Raw genomic sequence first — 22192 nt, forward strand, 5'->3', positions numbered from 1 at the left:
GGTTAACTAAATTCCTTTTGAAATAGCATTTATTATTATTATTTTTTAACCTCACCTGAGGATATTTTTCTGTTTATCTTCTGGGGGGGGGGGGAGAGTGAGAGAAAGGGAGAGAGAGAAACAACGACTGGCCACCTCCCGCACCACCGGCCCAGGGCCAGGGTCAAACCACAACCTAGGTAGTGCCCTTGGCTGGAACCGAACCCGGGACTCATTGGTCAGTGGGCTGACCCTCTACCGTTGAGCCAAACCTGCCAGAGCATTAAAATAGCATTTATAATTTTAACAATTCACTTTCCTTTTTTTAAATATCACAATTTTCTAACAAAGCCTTTTGAGTCCATATGTGATTCTTGTAAATGAAATAAACAAATATGTTGAGTCAGGAGTTCTTTTAAATGCCAGTACAAATTTAATAAGCCTTCCATGTCAAATCTACTCTTCAATTACACATTTGTAATCAGTCAAGAATCTGTTAGAATTCCCCAAATTATCTTTAATATTATATGAATTTAAAGCATCATACTTATATTGGTTGCTTAATGCAAAAATATTAGCAAGTTTAAAATATTTCTAGTCTTGATTCTAAATTATAGTTGAGGTTAATAGATGCTTATTGCCTTGAAGAATTGTCATCCCAATTTGGGAGTAATATACTCAAGCAATTTGGGGTACTTATTCCCTTGCTATTATGCTGTCCAGTGGATTCTTGCCTGTGGTAATGATGGACATTTACCTGCTCTCCTCCCCATTATCACAACTTTAGGGCCGAACAGTGTTATTGTGAGGCTTGGGCCACCTCTCATCCTCTGTAAAATAACCAGAGGATCTCAGGAAAAGGCGATCAAGCTACTGTCAAATACTCAGCAAGATGAACAAGGTGTCCCACAGAGATAAAAAATTCCTGTCCCATGCTGATACCCCATCTTCTGGGTAGCACACTGTCTAATTGCAGTTTATCACCATGGAGCTCTATACTTCAGCATGACCAGCATAATTCCTAATGCCCACTCTCTTTCAAAGGGGTTAGAGGTGGCAGATGAGAATTTAAAGACTTCCTGGGTCAACAGAAACGAGCCTATGACTCAAGCCCATTGCCCGCCCTGATGCATGAACTTGAAGCCTGTAGGTGAGCCAGAGACTGCTGGGCTTTCTGCCATGGGGTCCAGGACACTGGGAAGCATAAATATCTTGGAAGACTCCAGATCACAAACACATACATTAATGAACCCATTTATTTGCTCAACAAATATTCATGGCCCTTAACCAGTCCAGGCCAGTTCTAGGACCCATCATAATGGAAGCTTTATTCTCTGCTTTCCTGGACAGCTGAAATTGGTAGAAAGATGGACTCTTCAATTTATAACAGGTGATAAGTTCTAGGAAGCGAGGAGGAAGCTTAGAGGGTTATAAGAGCCCAAACCACACACAGGGGTAGGAGGGTGATTAAAGAAAATTTCCCGGGTAGTGATTCCTAAGCTTATATAGAGGGATGTGCAGCAATCAGTTGGTATAGTAAGAGCATTCTAGGCTGAGATGATAGCACAGGCACTGTCGTGAAGCTGAGAAAGCATATCAGTCTAGAAACTAAGTGCTTTCGTGTTCTTATAGCACAGTATGAAACAGAAAGTGGACTTTGACACTAGTGAGGGCAGAGATGTGTGCAGGAGCAGGTCAGGCAGGACCTCTCAGGAGTTTGTACTGGAGTTAGCAGGCTGGAATTAAATAATTTTACAACTGAATGTGGTCTCTGATGTCATGTGGATTAATCCTCATTTCCAGTATAAGGATCACCTCCACATATGTCTATAAAACACCAAACCCATGGCAAGCTGTGGCAAATGTCAAATTGCTCAGTTTCTAATGGAGATGAGTAAAGCCAAGTGAATAGATTAAGACAGAGGACAATCTGTAAGTCTGGAAAAATTCCAGAAACCAAGAGATTCATGATTGACTGTAGGGAACGGGGGCATCAGTTAGGTCCTTGGTATAAGTGGGATTCTGAGATGGTCCCCAGGATTCCTATTCCATTGTGCACATGCCTGCATAATCCCTTTCCCTTGATTGTGGGAAGCACTTGTGAATATGATGGGATTTCAGTTTTGTGATTAGTTGATGTTATAAGGCAAAGATGAAGGGATTCTGCAGAGGTAATCAGGGTCCCTAATCTGTTGACTTTATAGTCAAAAGGGAGCTTGACCTGGGTAGACCTAATCAGATAAGTCCTTAAAAGTTCTTGCCTTCTGCTTCCCCTATTCCATCTCAGCCGCCCACCTCTTCCTGTTGACTGAATTACAACCCCACATAGGCCCTGGAGTCATAAAATGACCCTGACAGCTCCTGGTCTCACCATACTTTCTACATCTGACTGTGAATACCTTAAACCCTTTATCCCAGCATTTCCAAGAAAAGTGTTGATATGTCTCACTGGCTGACTCTGTCACCCGCCTAGGCCTGAACCAATCACTAGTCACCCACCACATGCTGATTGGTTACGGCCAAGTCTTACTCTCTACCTTTGAGCCAGGGGTAAGAGCCCTGTCCAAAACCCTGAGGCTAAGAGTGGGAGAGATGAAAAAGATTAATTTTAATGACTGCTTTTGAATTTTACTTTATTTACTTTTTAATCCTCACCCGAGGACATTTTTTGATATTTTGTTCAGATAGAGTGGGAGGGCAAGAGAGAGAAACATTGACGTGAAAAGGGCCCATCAAGTGGTTGCCACCCGCACAACCCAACCAGGTCCGGGGACAAACTGCAACCAAGGTTATGTGCCCTTAGCGGTAACCAAACCCGGGTCTCTCTGGACCGCAGGGCAACGCTCTAGCCACTGAGCCAAACCGGCCAGGGCGCTCTTGGATTTTAAAACACATATTTTCTTTTAACCTTTTTATTTTTATTGATGTTATAGAGAAGAGGGAGAGATAGAAACATCAATGAGAGAAAATATGGAATGGCTGCATTCTGCATGCCCACACACTGGGGACTGGGCCCACAACCCAGGCATGTGCCCTGACCAAGAATTGAACCAGCAACTTCTTGATGCACTGGTTGATGCTCAACCACTGAACCACACATCTTTTTTTTTTTTTTTAATTCATTTTTTAGAGAGAGAAAGGTAGAGGGAAACATCAATGGGAGAAGAATCAACTTTGATCAGCTGCGGCCTGCACACCCCCTACCAGGGATTGAGCCCGCAACTCAGGCATGTGCCCTGACAGGGAATCGAACCAACAACCTCTTGGTGCATAGGTCGACAATCACTGAGCCACCCCAGCTGGGCTACAATGCACATCTTTAATCAGTTTGCCTTCAAATATACCCTGCTTCATGTAGGGTAAATCTAAAGACCTAATAGAAAACTCCCATTTCCTTCCTTCCATTTTTCATGCTACTGCAATACACTTTTTTTCCCATACCATATGTAGTCTTTTTGGTATGGCTTTCAGTCAGCGAAATTATTTTAAGACTAATCCATCTTGTTGTATGTACCAAGTTTATTTCTTTTTATTGCTCAATATTTCATTGTATGGCTAAACAATTCATTTATCCATATGCTATAAACACACAACTCGCCCTGGCCAGTTTGGCTCAGCGGTTAGAGCGTCGGCCTGCGGTCCGGAGAGACCCGGGTTCGGTTCCCGCTAAGGGCACGTACTTCGGTTGCAGTTTGTCCCCGGCCCTGGTTGGTCGTGCGGGTGGCAGCCACTCGATGTGTCCCTTCACGTCGATGTTTCTCTCTCTCTCCCTTCCTCTCTCTCCCTCCCACTCTATCTGTACAAAAAAGAAAAAATATCCTCGGGCGAGGATAAAAAAAACAAAAACAAAAACACACACACAACTCATTGCTGGTATTTTTGCTTTAGACCAGGAGTTAACAAAGGATGGCCCATTTGCAAGCCAAAACCAGCCCAGTACTTGATTTTGTATGCTCTTTACAATTTTAAATGATTGGAGAAAAATAAAATATAAAGATTAGTGGCACGTAAAAATATGAAATTTAAACCTTACCCCATGTTTTATTGAAACACAGCCATGCTCATCTGCCTCATAGAATGCTCATCTGGCTTTCATGCTACAATAGTAGAGTGGTTGCAGTAGAGGTCATGACCTGCAAATCCTAAAATACTTATCTGCTCCTTTACAGAAAGTTTGCTGACCTCCTACTTTTGACTTAAGTTAATGGTAAAAATTCTCTTTCATTTATTTCATTTACAGTATTCTTAATTTTGTTGTGTAGATCTAAGTTGGTCTGGTATCAAATTCCTTATGTCCGGAGAACTTCCTTTAGTACTTCTTGTAGGTCTTCTGGCAATATTAATTCCTCATTTTTTTCTGAGAAACACTTTATTTCTCCTTCATTTTTAAAGATATTTTCACTGGGCATAGGATTCTGGGTTTACAGGTTTCTTTTTTCTTTCAGCACTAAAGTCATTCCATTGTCTTCTAGCTTAAATGGTTTCTGGTAATTCTATTGCCTCTGTATGTGTCACTTTATTCCCTGAGCTGCCTGTAAGATTTTCTATTGTAGCATTTTAAACACGATATGCCTTGGGTGCATAAATTTATTCTGCTTGGTGATGTTTCTTGGATCTCTGGCGTGCTGTCAATTTTGGAAAATTTCCAACCTTTATTTCTTCAAATATGTGTGTGTGTGGCTTCATTTGGCCTCTTGTGCTCCAGCAATCCTCAATTACCGCACGCCTTGGGCCCTGGCTGGGTGGCTTAGATGGTTAGAGCATCATCCTGTACACCAAAAGGTTGCAGGTTCAATCCCTGGTCAGGGCACGTACAGGAGGCAACCAATCAATGTTTCTCTCTCACATTGATGTCTCTCTCTCTCTCTCAAGATCAATAAGAACATAGACTCAGGTGAGGATTAAAAAAAAAAAAAAAAAGAACACACCTTGGGTAGCTGCTGCAACTTCAGCATGGGACCCAGAAGGAACAAGCCCAAATCCTCAACCTGAAGTAGAGCTGCTTGGTTGAATCCAGTTTAGATCAATTGAACCTAGATAGCTGACCTAGAGATCTGCATGAGGATAAAAATTTTTGTTGAAAGAACCAGAAAGCATAAGTAAAAGAAAGAAAAATATCTACATTGATGGGCTAGAAGCCTGGACAGGGATTCCTGGCAGCACAGCTATGCAAGGGCAGTCCAGGAAGCAGAACTGAGCCAGCAGACATGTGCTCTAATCTCAGGTGCTGGCCCTCGCAGGTTGAACTTGCTAAGGGTGGGCCTCTTCCTAGCCAGATCCAGAAGCATCTCCAGTGGGAAGGCTTCCCCAACCACTTTGCCTTCCATAAGAGCTCAGGACTCCTTTCTTCCTACAGTTTTTCTGGGTATCTATCTTAATCTTAACCCCTAGAGGCAACCACAGTTAGTATTTTTTCTTCCACTCTTTTTTTTTCTCTAGAAGTAGCCTTTTCAAGGGCCAGATTGTTTCCGCTTGAAAGGGCCTGAGGTTGTCTCCTATCTTTCTGGGGGCACTGTAACCCCAACTCTAGCCCCCTAAGGTGCATCTGTACCCAAGCTGTTTTGGGGGCCACTGTGATCTCAATATCCACCTTACCTTCAGGATGAAGTCTGCCTTCCTGTCACCTAGGAATTTCCATTTCTTTCACTGAAATTGGCTATTTATTTGAAAGTTAAATTATGTCATTTTAGTCAGCATCCTCACATATTTGTGTAGCAGGAGGTGGGTAACCTCCATGAGTTAGCCGTCGACCATTTCAACTGGGCAATCTGATCTTTTTCCTCTGGGGGTACTTTATTATTATTATTATTTACATTGTTTAAATGATTCTATATACACAATTTCGTTTCCTGCTTTTGTATTTCGAAAAAACACATTTCCCCATGGGCTTGTGTCTTCTCTCGCAGCCTCCAGTGTTGAGCACAGGGCCAGGCTCACAGAAACCAACGAATGTTTGTTGAAGGGCATCTTACATAAACAAATGAACTTTGGAAACACCAGTCAAAAGGTGAGTGCATAAGGAATCCTGGGCTGAGAGGCAGAAGCTGAGTAGTGAACAGGGAACAGAATGAGGTAGTATGTATCAGGAAATGTGGGGAACTGTGGCTATTTGGACTTCTTCACAGGAAGTTCATTGTGCAGTTTTCATAGAACTGCTCAACACACAGAAGCAAGGTCGTGCCTTTCTAGATAAGTCTACAAATGTTTGACTCTGACTCACAGGGTGGGATCAGGAAACCACTTACCAGCTGCTATTGCTTCTCCTTCTTCTCATTAGAGGAGCCAAGAAAATGCTGCCAAAGCAGGTGATGCAAGAATGAAGCTGACTCAGAAATACCCAACCCCCTTAGGAACATCTCCAATAAACAAATTGGCCATCCTATAAACTCCCATCTGGAGGTACCCAGGGGAGAGCTTCTTACATTAAGGCCAGTAAGAATCCCTGGTGATTATGGCCACAGAGAGGCAAATCCAGATAGTAATTTGCTACAGTGCAAAAACAGTTGGCTTTTAGTAGAGAAATGAAACATTCAGAGGAGACAGAGTGATAGAATCTTACAGGGAAATCGTAGAGGGTGGAGACAAGGTAATGCAAATTAGAAACTTGATTTCCATCTGTTGAGAACCTGCCATATTTAACACACATATTTTTCCCTTCTAGAATAAGACAGTTAATGACCATCTACTGTAAGATTGTAAAAATAAATGCACAAATGTATAGCATCCCTATAGATGTGACACATAATCTGGTCAGGATCATTGTTTGCCTTCAGTCATTTATAATTTCACCAAGGTCTCATTAAACAAACATTTTATCATGTTAATCCAGACTGGGGCTTGCGGCTTATAATTACAGTTGCAAGCCTAAGGCCAAGTTTCTATGGATCTTGAGATGCTCTTTGTGCCAACAGTACTTCCATTAACTTATTGTGTGGTGGGGAGGGGTGAGGTAGAAGTGGGAATAGAGGATGGAATTACCATTTATTGAGCATCTATTATGAGTCTGGTGTGATGCTAAGCACTGTCCGTGTGCTACTCCATTCAATCCTCTTCAATCCTGAGGGATACTGGCCCACTTTAAAGAAAAAAAGGTTTTTATAATGATGCACAGATTAGTAAGATATACAAGGTCACCAGGGAGTTTAAATGTAGGCGGGGAGAGAGACAATAAATAAACCAACAAAATACCAAAAAAGTTCAGGTGTTAAGAAAAACAGGGCAATGGGACAGTCATTGTGGAGGAAGCAGAGACCTTTTAGATAGGGTGAGCTTCAGCTGACATCAAAGTTTTCAGACCATTTTGAGGAGGAAACTGGGGACTCCTTTACTTCAAAGCCTTTGGGCTAACTTTTTCCTCAAGCAGGAAAAAGCTCTGGGAAGACAGCCTCTCTAGCATGCATGTCACTGATGGATCAGCCATAGTCCCTAAAGCTGAGGCACAAATTATGGCAGAGAGGTAGGCAAAGGCTAATGAATGATTAAATAACCATTCAAACCCTACTCTAATCTTAGCAGAGAATCTACTGGTGGGAATCTATAGGCAGTGATGACATAACTAGATTTTTCAAGAGATGCTCAAACAGTGAGTTTTAACTATAATCGCACTTGACAACAGGTGAAACAAGATGAAATTTAAAGAGGGAGAGAGAATTAACATTCCCTAACATGTCAACGAATCTCCACTTTTCTCTACTACTTTAGGGCTAAAATAACTAGCCATATCCTGAAAATTCAATTTTACAAAATATATTCCTGTCTCTAACAGAACCACACTAACAATTTAATCTTCCTGTATTTCTCATTTATAAAATGGGAATAAACGTTAGAAATTAAAGTTCATGTTAGGCATTTCAGATATAAGATATTACACAATGGTTCCTTTGATCTGAATTACACTCTAAATCCCAACTCCCAATATTGGTAACATGTAGATGCCATAAGATAGTATGTAGTGAAAATTTAAAGGAAACTAGGAATTTGGGACAAGAAAAATTTTCTGAATCTAATTTTTAAAAATTGTATTAAACAATAAAGAATAAAAGGTAATTCAAGTATATACTTTCGTAGAATTTATTCATTTGGCATTGATAAGCAAATTAACTCAGTTTCACCTCTTTCATCAGCCCTCTTGATAGTTTCAATTTAAGCTGCCAAATATGTTCCCATAAGCTCACCAGCACACCTTCATTCCAGGCACTGAGACTTTGCCAAGTTGCCCCCAGGGTTGGGGGTACCTCCAAGGCTGACCTTCCAAAGGGCTTACTGCCATTTACTGAACATTGGTCTTTTCTGCTGTAAACAAGCTGCCTCCATGAACCTTCTCATTTAAGAAGTACTCAAACTTTCTAAAATCAATGTCAGAACTAAAAAGGAACTCAGAAGACAACTCACCTAGTCTGCCCCTAATTGAACACACAACAGAAGTCTGGAGAGGTCCAGAGGAGATTGTACAGTGATTTACTAGCAAATTTGGGACTAAGGACTAATCCTTCATACCAGGGGAACAAGGAAATTAGGTTTATCAAGGGCCTAACAGGTGCCAAACACTTGACATTTACACTGTTTCAATCCCAAGGAAGCAATGGCCCCATTTTGTAGATGATGAAACCAACCGAGAAGTTAAGTAATTTGCCAAGTTGCCAAGTACACAACAAGGGCAGGAATGAAACCAGTCTTGTTTAGCAACATCGTCCTCTCTTTCATTGTATCTCAATGTCAAAAACGCTCAGACTTCAGTGCTCCTCAACCAATCTTAAGCCATCCCACTTCACATCTCTATCAACTCAGTATTAAATTAAAAGTACGTGAGAACTAAGCCATCTATCACACACGGTGTCGGTTGGATAAGCATACTGCTCAGGCTGCAGGGACATTTCATTTATTTAAATGTTTTTATTAAAAAAAAAAAAAATTAAAGACCTTCATGGCACAACTTCTTCCCAGCACAGTTATGTTTTAGTTATACCAATTACAATACAATTACAACCAATAAATCAAGGTGAGAAGGGGGGACTTCTGACTTCAAACTTAAAAAAGAGAGGGAAAAAAAAGGTGAGGAGCCCACTTTAAAGTTAAAAAATACTAAAAAAGCCTTTCAGAGTTAACTGCCAACACAACTGCCTTATATTGGTATTCCATTGCCTGCTATCTGATCAATGCAGACACAGGTAGTGCTGAGAATAAAATGTCCCAATACAAGGTATACAGATGAGGTAATTTACAATAAAGAAGTTGTTACTTTGTAAACCCTTGCCCCCACCCACCCATTGGGTCTTTTTTTTTCTTCCCATGCTCTTGCAGTGACTCTCTAAGTAGCATTTTAAAAAATTCTATTTCTTTTAAAAGGCTCTTGGGTGGCATTTCAGAGTCCTCTGCATTCACCTTCAGTTTCTTGCAAGTTCTGATGTGTTAGGAGGTTCAGCTGTCTGCATCTCCCCACATCAGCCTCTGCTACACCTAGATTCTCTGAGCTACAAGGGTGGGACATGAAGTCCTGATTTACAACAACCCTCCTCCCCACCTAAAAAGAAAGAATTTATTAGTCATAAGTGTCCTGTTCAAATCACAATCCAGTGCAAACGAAATCACAAATTGCATCTTGGGCACATCTGGTGCTTTTAGCTTCTGCACAAATTCAACACAGTAACCCCCACAGCATTCTAGGGCATAAAAGGGTCAAGAACAATAAATACCCACTGTAAGTGGCCACGAGAAAGAAAACCACCCTGCCACACAGAATGTTTTCCCTATGGTTGAGAAGCATTATAAAAGGAGGCTTTAGCTTTCTCTAAAGTTCACCATTATATTCACTAAAGCCATTACCTTGATAGTTACTAGAGCCAAGATGGGTTACAAAGTTAGATAAGTTCATTAAATTACATTTATCTATGATGCCCAGATGAGAAAGGCTTATTAATCTATAAAGGTAGGAGAATGGGGAACTAAGACATTAGGCCTTAAAATATGTTGGAAGAATTTTTCCTAGTCCCCACAAGCAGCGACTGTAATGAAATAGGAGAAAATACAGAGCTGATGGTTTAGCTATTGTGCTTAAAAAACTAGGCTTCCTCAGTGAAGCACCTGATAAACTTAGGTGGTTGGATTACAGTGGAAAATCCACTTTACATACACACAAACACACAAAAACTGGCGACTTTTCCATCCCCAATCCCTGCACTACTGAGACACAAAATGAGTTTTATGGCAAAGGATCCTTAATCCCCAGAGACGCTTTGGCTTGTGGTGCTTTTTTAAGGCCTCTCTGCCCTGCCTGGTACCATGGGTTAAATGAGGGGTGTATAAAAATGGGGCCTTAGGAAGCCCCCACGGTACAGGGCTGCAGGCCCTTCACAGATGTGAATGTGAGAAACCCACCCAGCGAGACCTTTACACAGGGAACTTAAATCTAACCTTGATAAATAAAACCAAACGTTTATTTACACCAAAGAATTCCAACACTGGATCTTTCACATATGAAGGACAAAGTACTATATATATACACACAGCAAGGGGTGGCAGGGCTGTAACAAGAGAGTTTATAGTTTTCCCACAATTACAGGTCTACCATTTCAGTTTCACTGGAGACAGTGGCTCTGCTCCTACCTCTCAAATACATTTACAAGACTGAGAGGCAGGTCTTCTCACTGGATGGCATGTGAGGAAACGGGAAGGTAGGAGGAAAAGAAAGTAAAAGCTTAAAATGAAACAGTGTGGCCACATTTCCCATGAGCTCTTAAAGCGTTGTTAGCAGGAAACCTATATAGACAATTTTTTCTTTTGTAAAAAGCAATAAATTATACCCAATAACTAACTGAATTCAAAATGGCCAAATCAAAGAAAATGTAAAAATATTTTGCTTTCCCCCTCCTACCAGCTATAAAGTATGTTGGGAAATAAAAGGGGAGAGGACCAAGGTACAGAGCTTGGGAGGGAAGGTTATTCAAGTTTTAAACTAAATTGAAACTAAAGTTATAAGTGAGTTGGATTTAGGGTCAGGTCAGTAAGACATGATTCATACTGAACAGAAGTTTTCAGGACGTGTCAGCATTTTGGGTAGATTTTTTCAGCATCTCAATGTAACCATTAAGACATATTTCCACTAGGTTCACCAGGATAACCCCACTGAAGCACTTTTGGAGTATAGTTATGTGAATAATTAGCAGGACACTGCTTTTATAGGTTGGGTCCTCCCTCTTTCCTTCCCACTTCCCTTGAAGAAGCTACATTTTTGTAATCTCTGGAAAAGAGCATGAGATACAAAGTGTGGGATGGTGGGTGAGCAATGGTGGGCATGGGAAGAAATCCCCACCCAAATGCAGCAGCAGATATTGAGGCTGGTTTGTCTTTGTTCTTTAGTGATGAGGAACTGAATTTGGAAGGGGAGAAAACAATTTGTCCATGAAATATTCCACTTGCAGGTAATTTTTCAGGGATTCCCGAGTTATGAAAAGTTCGAGTAAAAAAAAGAAAGAAAAAAAAGAAAAAAAAGAAAATCAGCCTATTATAATTTTTTTTTTATGACTGAACTACTATAAATCCACAAGCAACGGTTCAGACACGGTGCTTCTTAAGTATTTCACCCCCTCCCCGCCAGGCGCAAGCTGCATCAAGGAGAGAGTGGACTCTCCCACCTCTGCTCAGGCATCAGGAGACAGAAGGGGCCATTACTGCTGAGCGCCAGCCGCAGCCGGAACAGGCATCCCAAGGGGGTTGGCAGCAGCAATCACTGGTGAGCCTGCCAGAGGTCCGAGGGGTGAAGGGGTTGGCACTGAAGAAATCCCTGAAAGAAAACAGCTGACAGTGAGCCAGAGATACCAACCATGGAAATCTGTCACCGATTTTCCATAGCTCCTACCTCAAAAGTGAAACAATAATTATTTTTATTGAAGGCATTGCCTTAGCCAGATTTTTACATATGAAACAAATTTCAAATTAAATCCTCGTGAATTAAAACGGCCAAGTTCTAATTAATTTAGAAGTAAAGAAATTCATGCTTGGAGAGTTTAAGCTGTTTGACCAAAGGTAAACAGCTAGTAAAGTTGGCAACTATGCTTGGATTCAAACCCAGGCCTTTCTAGGGCGGCACTGTGCAATCAAATTTTCTGCTCTGTAATCTGTGCTAACATGGCGGCTACTAGCCACATGTAGCTATCAAGTACTTTAAATGTGGCTAGCGAAACTAAGAAATGGATTTTTAACATTTATTAGATTTTAATTAATTTAAATAGCCACATGTGGGTAGTCACTACCACAACTGAACAGCAGAGAGCTAGAGTCAAAGCTCGTGCTTACATCACACTGCCAGCTAGAATTTCAAAATGACTTATTTTTAGTGGGGAAAGGAGCACTTCTACCTCTCAGCTAAAATAGAGTTTGAGAATTTATTTCCATTTGGTTTCTTCCACCCATCCAATGACCGGAATTACCTATTAATTGCCCTTGATCAGCCAGTTAATCAATTTTCAAAATGTTATATTTTTTGAACAGGCAGTATTATTCACAGAGCTCTAAACACAAAAGATTCAAAAAGAGTATATACAGGAATAAATCTCCCTTGCCCTGTCACTTGGCCAGTTATGGCACCATTTCTGGGGTGTATCTTTCCAGAAATATTTTATACATATACATGAATATAGTTTTATAAGACTATTCATATGAGGATCATATATAGAAATATGATTACATACTTTTGCCCACTCCTGGTCTTGGACATGGTTCTGCTTCTTGCTTATTTCACTTCACATTATTTTGAAGTTGGAGATAGAAAACAACACAGAACACTCATTCTTTTCTCTGGCCCTATAGCACCCCACTGAATGGACGCCCCATAATTCATTTAACCAGTTCCCTACTGAGAGCTGTTTCCAATGTCTTGCTATTATCAATAAGGGTACAACAAATAATATACATCACTTTGTACATGGGTAAGATAACCAGAGGATAAATTCTAGAAGGCAGCTAGGTCGTTAAAAAATAACTGAGATAACAGCAATTCTTTGAGGGTATCTAAATAAATGCTCTCTCGCCCTGGCCAGTTTGGCTCAGCGGTTAGAGCATTGGCCTGCAGTCCAGAGAGACCCAGGTTCGGTTCCCGCTAAGGGCATGTACCTCGGTTGCAGTTTGTCCCCGGCCCTGGTTGGTCATGCGGGTGGCAGCCACTCGATATGTCCCTTTCACATCGATGTTTCTCTCTCTCTCTCTTCCTCTCTCTCCCTCCCACTCTACCTGAACAAAAAATGGAAAAATGTCCTCAGGTGAGGATTAAATAAATAAATAAATAAATAAATAAATAACTGCTCTCACTACCACAAGTTACACACATGGATGCTGCCTATAATTTCTTTAGAATAATTGTATACTCTGTACAAAAACTCGCTCTAAATCATAGTGACCCAATAATGAAAAACAGCCCGGCTGGTGTGACTCAGTGGTTGAGCACTGACCCATGTACCAAGAGATCACCGGTTCGATTCCCAGTCAGGGCACATGTCCAGGTTGTGGGCCAAATCCCCAGTGAGGGGCATGCAGGAGGCCGCCAATCGATGTTCTCTCTCATTGATATTTCTATCTCTCTCTCCCCCTCCCTTCCTCTCTCTAAAATCAATAAAGAAAAAAAATAATAAAAAATAATTTCATATAAATATTTATAATTTACTAGGTATATTGTAGTTGCTCTAGAAAAAAAAAATCAAAGAACCATTCTTATACGCATATATACCCGATGTACAAATCACACCTCTACTCTCCCCAATTTCTTAATCTTGTTTCTGAGGAACATGTCAACTACTATCACTAAACTGTGAGATAAAAGGATCACTTTTTATTCTTCATGACTTGTTGGGACATTCATGTCCCTCTACGAGAAATTTTGGGGATTCTGGCCCAGAAGAGCCTGTTGATAGCCTACTCAAGGTTGTCTGAAGTATATCAGGTGTCAAAAGCATCCTGAAACCTAGTGGAAAGAGCCACACAGGTTAGTATACCAATAAAGAAATCGCAACAGAGAAGAGGAGGCCCACAAGAAATCAGGTCACAAACAGGGACCAAATCAGGCCACAAATAAAGAGAATAACTGACTTTTACCTGCCCCATCCCCTTTTTAGAAATTCACCAATAAACTGACCTGACATCATATTGGCGCTGCTGACAGGCGTACTGCCTCCTGGCATGTTAGATGAGCCCATCCGAGCTTGGTCCTTCACAACAGTGTCTAGAAAAAGACACAAATGTTAGGTTCTGTCATGCTTAATGATTAAACTAATGGTCTTAAAGCAGCCACTCTCTTTCTTTGAATTTTATTTATATTCCATATTAGTCCAAGAAGAACATAAGGTGGCAACTGCCTTGTTTTCACCATGAATTAGACAAATAATAGAAAACAGAATTATCTTTCCTGTCAAACTAGTAAAGGCAACCTCTTAAACTAAATGGTAGGAAGATGAGGTAATTATCCATGGTAGAACTAATTTGTAACAACACTGATTCCGTTAGGGTTCAATGAGATAATACAATCTAACCTGGCCTAGAGATTGATATATTATCAGAACGAACTGATCTTATTGCAGTCCACAACTCAACTTAAGCATGGTGCCAAACAGGCCAAAAGCTAAAGGTTGTGCAAATTAGTGATATTACTACAGATTTCATATCATCTGCTTCAGGTACAGGAGACTGGGCCACAGTATAATCGACTCACTAGAAATCCACCCCATTACTTCAAGGACAATCCAATGTTGAAGCTAACATCACAATGGGGAAGACACTGGTCTAAGTGACATTTTCACCCAGGACAGCACAGTTAGCTATATTCACAAACCTAAGTTAAGGTACTCATACAGTTAAGATTTTTAAGCTTCCTTGGCTCTCTCCAATAAATGGTAACCAGAGACAGGACAAATACAGGGCTACTGGTTAAATCCAACCCCTCCAGACCATCTAGACTGAGAAGTGTCACCCACACAGTAAGAAAAACAGTTTATTTAGAAGAATCATGTATTAAATACTCTGTTAGACAAGAATCCTTCCAACAATTCTGTAAGATAGTTGCCATCATTGTCCCCATTTGAAGAAATGGAGGCTCACTGGGTGAAATAACTTTGCCACAAGCTAAGCAAAGCTGGGATTCCAACTCTCTTTTGCTGGGACTGTGGGTCCAGAGCTTTCTTCATAGCACATATTCTCCCTTGCTTTGTATAGTCTGCTGGGCAGGCCTGCATAGGCTCTGTGGACTGGACAGTTAGACTCACAGAAGTAGGGGTGCTCCATGGCTTCTCTTGCAGTGAGCCGTGACTGGTGGTCGTATCGCAGCAGCTTGTCCAAGAAATCCAAGGCTTCAGGGCTGACAAGGTGCTGGTTTTCACTGTGGACAAAGCGTTCCCATCGCTTACGGGAGTGTCTGCAGAACCAAAATGGGTAATGAGAAATGAACCAAGGTGAAGAAAAGCCCAACATTTCACTCTTAAATTTTCTTTAGTGGCTAGGAGCCCAGCCACTAACAAAAAGAAATCAAGACTCAAGAGAGCAGTTTTATAGCACTCTGTCACTGGGGAGACAACCAAGCTAATTGGAGACTGAAAACAGCAGTGTTGCACAAGAGAGAAATCTAGGTCTTCACAATTATACAAAACATAATTCAGGTTACTTTACAGCACTGAATACTTCTGCACAGAAAGGAGGGTCAAGTGGCTGGGTTAACCAGGCCCCTTTCCTATCCCCTCATATTTCTGGCACCTCTGCCATTTGGCCAGCAAAGTCTTTGCATCAGGAAAAGTCCACCTCCTGGTAAGTTGTGGATGAATTAGTTGTGTGTCTAGCCACTATTTTCAGTGTCTGTTGTCTGCACATCAGTCTTGAAGCAAACATTTTCTATTACTATGTCTTTCTCTTAGACAGGGTTTCGTCATTTGGAGAAGCAAGCTAAATCAAGAGATTTTGATATTTGACTTAACTGTAACCTTTCTACTAGAATCTACATTTCATTCATTTTACAGGAATCCTTTGACTATAATCTCCACACACAGACTCCCGTAAATGAATCTGGGAAAATGGCCATTCAATCCAGTGCTTTTATCACAGGACTGCCCAAGCAGCATCCTGTAGCACAGGAGCACTGATGCTTCAGCACTGTTGCCAAAGAGAATGTCAACTTTAAAAAAAAATGGCTTTTAAAAAAATATACTTTTATTGATTTTTTAAAGAGAGAAAGGGAGAATGAGAGACAGAAACACCAATGTAAGAACAAAACATTGGCTACCTTCTGTATGCCCCCGACCAGGAATCGAACCGGAAACCTTTTGGTGCATGGGACAAAGCCCAAGCAACTGAGCAACACTGATTAGGGCCGACTATTTTTTTTTAAAAATATGTTTTTATTGATTTTTTAGAGAGACAGGAAGAGGTAGAAACATCAACAGGCTGCCTCCTGCATGCCCCCGCACTGGGGATCAATCCAGAACCTCTTAGTCCATGGGACAACACTCAATCCATTGAGCCACACCGGCTGAGACAGGGCAGACTATTTTTGGAGGATACAAAGTGTCAATTTACAAAGTGTGCCTTAAAGTGATTAAGGTACACATGCAAAGATTTTATTTTATGACTTACCTGCCCAAGATATCATTGAAACGTGGATCTAATTCAATGTTGTATTTGTCAATATAGTCATATAAATCTTCTGTCCCCAGAACCTTGGCTATCCTCACCAACTAGGATTGAAGAAAGACAAAAACTCACACAAGCACGTCACATGATTACATCAACAACTAGCCATGACTGGATTAACAGAAAGGGATTGTCATGGTATGAACACTACATTCAATTTACTTCAGATTTCTGTGCACAGGATAGATTTCCACACAAAATTCCCTAAATCAACACTCAAAGTGATAGTGTCAAAAAGAAACAACAAACAATTATAACCTGGTTCTTTCTCCTTGAAATGTTTCCCTGATGAAGTCTTAAGATTTTTCCCACCCTCACAACCCAGTTAAAAGTGTCACTTCTTTTGGGAAACTTTCCTTGTAAACAGATCACTCCCTCCCTCCCTACCATAACTGCCTTTTGTATCTTCTCTACGCTTCTACTCTGACATTTACAACCGTAACTTATTTCCTTATATGTTTGATTCCCTTACTAGTTACACTATGAACTATTAGAGAGGCCAGACCAATCTTTTTTTTTTGCATTTATTTTCAGATAGAGCAGGGCGGGGGGCGGGGGGGGGGGCGGGGAGAGACACACACACAGACAGACATCGAGTGGTTGCCACCCACACAACCCCAACCAGGGCCAGGGACAAACTGCAACCGAGGTACATGCCCTCAGCAGGAACCGAACCCGGGACTCTCTTGTCCACGGACCGATGCTCTAACCACTGAACCAAACTGGCCAGGGCCAGACCAATCTTTTTTAAAACATTCCCAACTTCAGTGAAAACTCACATGAAAAGATTCTAAACTAATGTCCTACTTTACAATCGTAAAACTTACAAAAAAACAAGCAACACAAATAAAAAGACTAGTGGAAAAACTCAGTTGATTTCAAAAGGCTAAACAACGCCCAAGCAACTGAGGATCAATATGAGGATCACCAATATGAGGATCAATGCTGGCCTGGCTGAATAAGCCATGAATTAACAAGGTCTCAGGTGGGGGCTGAGCACCTGTATTTTAGCAAAATCCACTGCAGTTTCTACTAAGTAGCCAGATCTGGCCATCACCAGGTTACACAGTAAGTTCCCTAATGGGAACAACATGTATCACCTGATCGTAATTGTCATGTCCATGAAAAAATGGCTCCTTCCGGAAAATCATACTTGCCAGCATACAACCCAAGCTCCACATATCCAAACTATAATCGTACATCTGCATTAAAGTAAAAAAAAAAAAGGCAGTTATAAATGAAATGACAAGAATTCTTATATTTTCTAAATAAAAAATTGCTCTTTATTTTATATATATATATATATATATATATATATATATATATATATATATATAAAATCACTCTACTAAAATGTCCAAATACCAATAACATCTTCGTGTACTTCTTTTTTTCAGTCTTTTCTTCCATGCATTTCCCCCATTTTAAAACAATCTATACAACTATTTTGAATTACTTTTTTCGCTCACATAAAAACATTTCAAACTGCTAGCCTATGGAAACCTTTTAATTATACTATTATTTTACTGCACAAATGATTCAGAATTTAATCTTTAATTTCCCCAAAATAAGATGGTGTTTTGTTTTTCACCATTATAAATAATATAATAAATAATATGTTTTGGTTTTGGCCAGGTAGCTCAGTTTGTTAGTGTCATCCTGATATGCCAAGGTAGTGGGCTCAATTCCCAGTCAGAGGACATAATCAATAAATGCATAAATAAGTGGAACAACAAAAATCAATGTTTCTCTCAAAAAATAAAATCAATAAATTAAAAAAAAGAATGAATATTTTTATGCATACAATATTTGAGTTCAGGGTTATATCCTTCAGACCCCAGAAAAGGAATTTCTAGGATAGAGTCTGAACTTTTTAAGGTATCTGATAACACCTGGGAGGGGTGGGCATGAAAGGTACTCCCAAGAATTTTGTTTCTGTGAAGAGAAAGAGGGCTTTTTTAGTAAGGGCAAAATCATTATATATAGAATACAATTTATAAAAATCTTAAGAGAGCATTTTTTAGTTTAGTCCTTAGGTTGGTTAAACCTGAGCTCTGGAGATTCTAATTAGAAAAAGTTAACCTTTGGTGTACTTTCTCTTCAGGTAGAATCAAATGCAGATCTAGTCATATACTACTGACATTATGACAATAAAAACATGGTAGTAAACTGAGGTGATTCATATAAAAGGGACAGTCATGAACGTATATAAATGACCCGCTCAAAAACACAATAATGTATTTCCGCAAATTATGTACAAAATAAGCATAGGACAGAGATTTTATTTGCCTTTCTCATCTCACCTGATAGTCTACAAGTAGCTCAGGACCTTTGAAGTATCGAGAAGCAACTCGGACATTATATTCTTGGCCAGGATGGTAAAACTCAGCTAAACCCCAGTCTATTAGCCGTAGCTGAAAGAAAAAAAAGAGAGAGAGAGACTAAATCATGAGCAATTTTATCTTTCAAGCTACTCCACATACTGTCTTTATAGTACTCTTAAAAATACCAGCCATTATACCAGCCTTCAGCGACCACCTATTATACAGGGGTGGACTAAATCAAGTTTACTACAGTTTTCGTATGGAAAAATATATAATACAAGAATAAATAGTAATACAAGAATAAACTGTTTCACATACCCACAATTGTGAACCTAGTTTTGCCGACCCCTGTATTTAAGATGAAAGACAATTTCAATTTGTGTTTCTGCAAATGTCTTCAACTGCTCACCTGAGTAGAACGTGTAGACTATTCACCCTAGACTCCTATTGGTGAACATCTCATCTGAGATACTTAAGTTAGACCCTTCACTGAAGTCTTTTCTAATTATCAAGTAGAACCTTTGCCTTTAGCCCCCATTGAACTTCAGATATACTTCTTTAATAGAACCCACCACTCCCTTTTTCCCCTTTTATTGATCTGAGAGAGGAAGTGAGGAGAGATAGATAGAAACATCAATTGGCCACCTCCTGCATGCCGCCCCCCCCCCCCCCCGGGATTTGGCCCACAACCTGGGCACATGCCCTGACCAGGAATTGAACCAGTGACATTTTGGTTGACGTTCAATCACTGAGCCACACCGGCCAGACAAACCCACAACTCTTTTAAAAAAATTTATTTACTGATTTTTAGAGAGAAAGGGAGGGAGGGAGAGAGAGACTTGTTCCACTTACTTACGCATTCCTTGGTTTGCTTCTTGTATGTGCCCTGGCCGGAGATCAAACCCCCAATCATGGCATATGGGATGATGCTCTAACCAACTGAGCTACTCAGCCAGGACAAACTCGCACTCTTTATTGCATATTTGTTTCCTATCTTTCTTTTTCAAAACTGACTGTAAACTCCTTGAAGGTAGGCACTATTTTATTCACCTATGTAATTTTTAAAAGCACAGTACACACGAGAAAAATAAAAAATATTTGCTGAGTGAATGTAGTAATAGAAAAGACACACAGAACTACCCTTATCAAAATGTAACCTGAGACTTCTGGTCAAGATGGTGGCGTAAGTAACCATGGTATCTCGTCCTCCCACAACCACATCAAAGTTACAATTAGCCCTGGCCGGTTTGGCTCAGCGGTTAGAGCGTCGGCCTGCGGTCCAGAGAGACCCGGGTTCGGTTCCCGCTAAGGGTATGTACCTCGGTTGCAGTTTGTCCCCGGCCCTGGTCGGTCGTGCGGGTGGCAGCCACTCGATGTATTCCTTTCACGTCGATGTTTCTCTCTCTCTCTCTGTTCCTCTCTCTCCCTCCCACTCTACCTGAACAAAAAATGGAAAAATGTCCTCGGGTGAGGATAAAAACAAAAAAAAAACAAAGTTACAACTAAACTACAGAACAACCATCATTCAAAACTGCCTGAAATCAAGCTGAATGGAAGTCCTACAACTACGTTATTAAAGCAGCAGCCACATCCAGACTGGTAGGAGTGGCCGCGGCTCGGTCTCACACCCAAGTGTGGCGGATAAAAATCAGGAGGCTCCCGCGGCTGGGAAGGTCCTTCCTGAGGACTGAGGGGTCCCCGTCCCACACCAGGTGCCCCGCTCAGGGTTCCAGTGACAGGAAGAGAAGTCCCCATAACTTCTGGCTGGCAAAACCAGCGGGAACTGAGGCTCAGGGAAGCTGAAGCGCCTGGAGCCCCAGGCAGCTCCCTAAAGGGCCCGCGCACGGACTTATCGGACTCTCTCCCTCTAAGCTTGGAGGGGAGGCAGCTCCACAGGCGCCAGAAACATACAGGGAAGAACTGAGCTGTTTGGCACTGGAGCGAGGGCTGGAGAGGGGGCTTTCTCGGGGACAAATGTGCTGTAAGAGGCCTTTGTTCCTTTGGTGAGCCCTTCCCTGGGGCGGCAGACAGCCCCTGTATCTGGGACTCCAGCAACCTGGCTCACACTGGTAGCCCCGCCCTGGTGATTCCCTGAGGCCCCGCCCCACCCAACTTTTAAGCCCACCCAAGCTGTTGCCAGTTGCTTAACCATAGGATTGGCCTGTCTTGGATCCTGCTTCAGGTTTTTCCTAAATTCTTTCAAACGAGCAGCATCTGGTGTCAGTGAGCCCCATACCTCTTATTAAGTAATACACTGAAACAAACACAGGGAGGCAGCCAAAATGAGGAGACAAAGAAACAGGTCCCAAATGAAAGAACAGAACAAAACCCCAATAAAAGAACTAAGCGAAATGGAGATAAGCAACCTAACAGATTCTGAGTTCAAAATACTGCTTATAAGGATGCTCAATGAACTTAGTGAGAACCTCAGTGAACTTAGGGAGGGCCTCAAGAGCATAAAAAAGGGCCAGTTAGAAAACATGGATACACAGAATTGAAGGAGGCATTAACTGAAATAAAGAATAATTTACACAGCTTCAATAATAGAGTATGTAAATCCAAGGAGCAAACCATCGATTTGGAATAGAAGGAAGCAAAAAAATGCCCAATCAGAACAGCAAAAAGAAAAAAGAATCCAAAAAAATGAGGATAGTGTAAGGAGTCTCTGGGACAACTTCAAGCGTGCCAACATTCGCATCTTGGGGGTGCCAGAAGGAGGAGAGAGAGAACAACAAATTGAAAACCTGTTTGAAGCAATAATGGCAGAAAACTTTCCTAACTTGGTGAAGGAAACAGACATACAAGTCCAGGAAGCACAGAGAGTCCCAAACAAGATGAACCCCAAGAGGCCCACACCAAGACACATCATCATCAAAATGCAAAAGGTTCAAGACAAAGAGAGAATCTTAAAAGCAGCAAGAGAAAGGCAGCTAGTTACCTACAAGGGAGTTCCCATTTGGCTGTCAGCTGATTTCTCAAAAGAAACTTTGCAGGCCAGAAGGGAGTGGCAAGAAATATTCAGAGTGATGAAAACCAAGAACCTACAACCAAGATTACTCTATCCTGCAAAGCTGTCATTTAGAATCGATGGCCATATAAAAACTTTCCCAGACAAGAAAAAGTTAAAGGTGTTCATCACCACCAAACCATTATTATATGAAATGATGAAGGGTCTTTTTGAAGAAAAAGATAAAATGTATGAACAAACAAAATGGCAATGAATACATATC

The 22192-nt window shown here is 41.0% G+C and overlaps 1 protein-coding gene across 6 annotated transcripts in view; it reads right to left on the bottom strand.

Annotated features, from left to right (window-relative positions):
• Positions 1-4929: 4929 nt before the first annotated feature.
• The window catches only part of CSNK2A1 (casein kinase 2 alpha 1), a 64634-nt gene continuing 47371 nt past the window's right edge, over positions 4930-22192 (bottom strand). For 4 of the 6 annotated variants that reach the window (XM_036245683.1, XM_036245685.1, XM_036245687.1 and 1 more), the window contains 7 exons: positions 18942-19052; positions 17739-17840; positions 16582-16682; positions 15225-15373; positions 14102-14188; positions 11610-11758; positions 6955-7054 (listed from right to left, as the gene is read on the bottom strand). In XM_036245683.1, coding sequence (XP_036101576.1) covers positions 11643-11758; positions 14102-14188; positions 15225-15373; positions 16582-16682; positions 17739-17840; positions 18942-19052 — 666 coding nt within the window. In that variant the 3' untranslated portion in view covers positions 6955-7054; positions 11610-11642. Of the gene's footprint in view, positions 5034-6954; positions 7055-10390; positions 11759-14101; positions 14189-15224; positions 15374-16581; positions 16683-17738; positions 17841-18941; positions 19053-22192 lie in introns of those variants that run through there. The other 2 variants (XM_036245686.1, XM_036245684.1) reach the window with 2 other exon arrangements.

The sequence above is a fragment of the Molossus molossus genome, unplaced genomic scaffold (genome assembly GCF_014108415.1).
Source record: "Molossus molossus isolate mMolMol1 unplaced genomic scaffold, mMolMol1.p scaffold_m16_p_6, whole genome shotgun sequence".
Classification (NCBI taxonomy): Eukaryota; Metazoa; Chordata; class Mammalia; order Chiroptera; family Molossidae; genus Molossus; species Molossus molossus.